General features: G+C 35.9%; 1 protein-coding gene across 1 annotated transcript; it reads right to left on the bottom strand.

The window, feature by feature from the left end:
* Window positions 1-243: 243 nt before the first annotated feature.
* On the bottom strand, window positions 244-1,469 carry LOC120776516 (fibrinogen C domain-containing protein 1-like). Its single transcript, XM_040107239.1, has 3 exons — window positions 1,197-1,469; window positions 608-1,144; window positions 244-547 (listed from the first exon to the last, which is right to left on the bottom strand). Exons 1-3 carry the CDS (start codon window positions 1,412-1,414, stop codon window positions 406-408), a joined length of 897 nt encoding a protein of 298 aa, XP_039963173.1. The 5' UTR covers window positions 1,415-1,469; the 3' UTR covers window positions 244-405.
* Window positions 1,470-2,139: the final 670 nt, after the last annotated feature.

Here is a 2,139-nt window from a genome sequence, read left to right as displayed (position 1 = left end):
AATATTTTTCGACACCTGAAGAGGTGGATGGTGCTATCCGAACGCATATTTTGAGAAATCTCAATCGGAGTGGCAAAAATCCTTCGGCAAATCCTTCAAATACCTGCAAAATGGAAAAAATTTTGAAGAACAATGAAGCGATCTTCAGTGAATAATATTTGCTCTCGTTCTCTAAAAAAGGCCACCCGTCTGTCTCGACGTTAAATTCAGTAATTACAAAAGCAAATAAATCCTTTTTCCCGCTTTGAAATTTCTTGAATTTATTAAATTGAAAACATTATTTTGTTATCATGAGAGTGTTGATCAAAGATTGCACAATGTCTATATCAAAACGAAAAACTGAATAAAACAATAATAATACGTTTAATTAATAAAAATTAAAACCGTATCCAAAAAATTATGAAATCATTTGGCCTTCAGTGACATGCGTCTTAGGCATTTCTCTGTGGGGCGTATCATCATTTGCGCGGATTTCAAAGATTCATCCTCAGCTATGCCGAACCATTCGACGCCAGTGCTCGTTTGTCCATATTCTCCATTAAGATGACTACAAATATGCACATAAATCTCAAATACACGTGGCACAAGTTAACGGTGTTGTACTTACCTATCATAGCAGCTTTTAAACCACCAGGCGCCTTTGAAATGAACAGCACAATTTTTATGGGAACGGAGGTCATTATCCTGATCACGAGTGGTGAATTTCATACCAAAGTGATATTCCAAGCTATTACCAGCAGTGCCTGTATAAGTACCCAATATTTGAAGAGGATATCCCTCCGATTCACTGCCGACTACAAATTCCGAATAGCGCGCATAATAACTTTCACCACTATATCTCTGCAATTCAATATAGAGCTCATGCTGACAACTACTCGTGAAGGCATGTAGTTTTTCCAAACCAATCCAATAGTTTTCATCCAGCACCCCGAAACCGTTTTTATACTCCCCCCAGTCTCTATAAAAATCCACGGCATCACTGACACGTCGTTGTATAACTAACCAGCCACCATAGTCCACCTCTTCGTTACAATAAACGGCAAACGGTGTGTCACTAAACTTCTCCAATGTTATATTGTAAACACCACTTTTGAAGCTCTCAGCTGCTGCCTCCAAACAGCTTGAAGGCACCGACTTTCGAACTCTGAAATTTTACCTAAAATAGTACGAATAATCTTTAAAATAGATTACACTACCTCTCCTGTTTGGTTTCAATAAGAGATATTTGTGCCAAAATATCATCTTCCCGCTTTCGCACAGCTTGCAATTCTTGAAGGAACTCTTTAACGACATCTATTTGCACATCACAATTATAGTCATAAATCGCGCTTGAATTTAGATCTTCACCGCTAACCTTCTTAATGGGAAACCACAATAAATAATGTAGTAACAGGAACAATATAAAGCGGAACATTTTAATTTCTGCGACGTGCTCTAAGCGACTGTTTCATTTAAGCTAAGCTGGCGTGCTAAAACTTTTCAATATTAACAATATAAATATAAGGAGCTTGTATATGTTATGAAGGAAACTACATGGCTTACAGTGTGATATAAGCTTAAATTTTTAGTTAAAAAAAATAACGATTCAATATGACTTTAGCGAACAATTCTGATAATTATTTGCACTGAAAAAAATGCCAACGCTGTCATTTAAACTATCATTCATAGATAAATTTATTTATTTGTATTTTATTTATATTATACTTTATAACAAATATTTGAAATGTTACATGAGCCCACTGTAAATATTATATACTGTATTATTCATGGGTAATACCCACATCTGTGATAACCTCCGAACTTTTTTGTTATCAATTCCCGCTCACTGCAAATCAAGCACATTTTTGTTGTTGCTCTCCTTTAAAAATATTTGCAGTGTTCAGCAAAGTTCAGACTATAAATAGTCTGAATATAACTTTACGCTTGTACTATACGGTGAATGACTCATCAAATCGTTGTTTTAAGTGCACAAAAATGCATCTTTGGAATCGATGCGTGAGAGCTCGCATTGTCATCTTGAAGAGTGATCCGCCTTCGGTGCTTGGTCTTCCCAATTTCTTCAAAGCCAACCGTCATGCAAATGGTTGTGTTTCACTCAAAATTTACTACTGCTTTTGAAGTTGAAACTGATTTTACTGA

The sequence above is a fragment of the Bactrocera tryoni genome, chromosome 1, assembly GCF_016617805.1.
Source record: "Bactrocera tryoni isolate S06 chromosome 1, CSIRO_BtryS06_freeze2, whole genome shotgun sequence".
In the NCBI taxonomy this organism is placed as follows: Eukaryota; Metazoa; Arthropoda; class Insecta; order Diptera; family Tephritidae; genus Bactrocera; species Bactrocera tryoni.
Note: the sequence above shows the minus strand (reverse complement) of the source record. Positions and strands in the feature narration are given on the sequence as shown.

Bases quoted from the DNA above. Each gene is read 5' to 3' on its own strand.
- LOC120776516 (XM_040107239.1), bottom strand. From the start codon at position 1,414: ATGTTCCGCTTTATATTGTTCCTGTTACTACATTATTTATTGTGGTTT. The intron at 1,145-1,196 runs GTAGTGTAATCT...GTAAAATTTCAG, and splicing joins ATTGAAACCAAACAGGAGAG to AGTTCGAAAGTCGGTGCCTT. The intron at 548-607 runs GTAAGTACAACA...GCATATTTGTAG, and splicing joins TTTAAAAGCTGCTATGATAG to TCATCTTAATGGAGAATATG.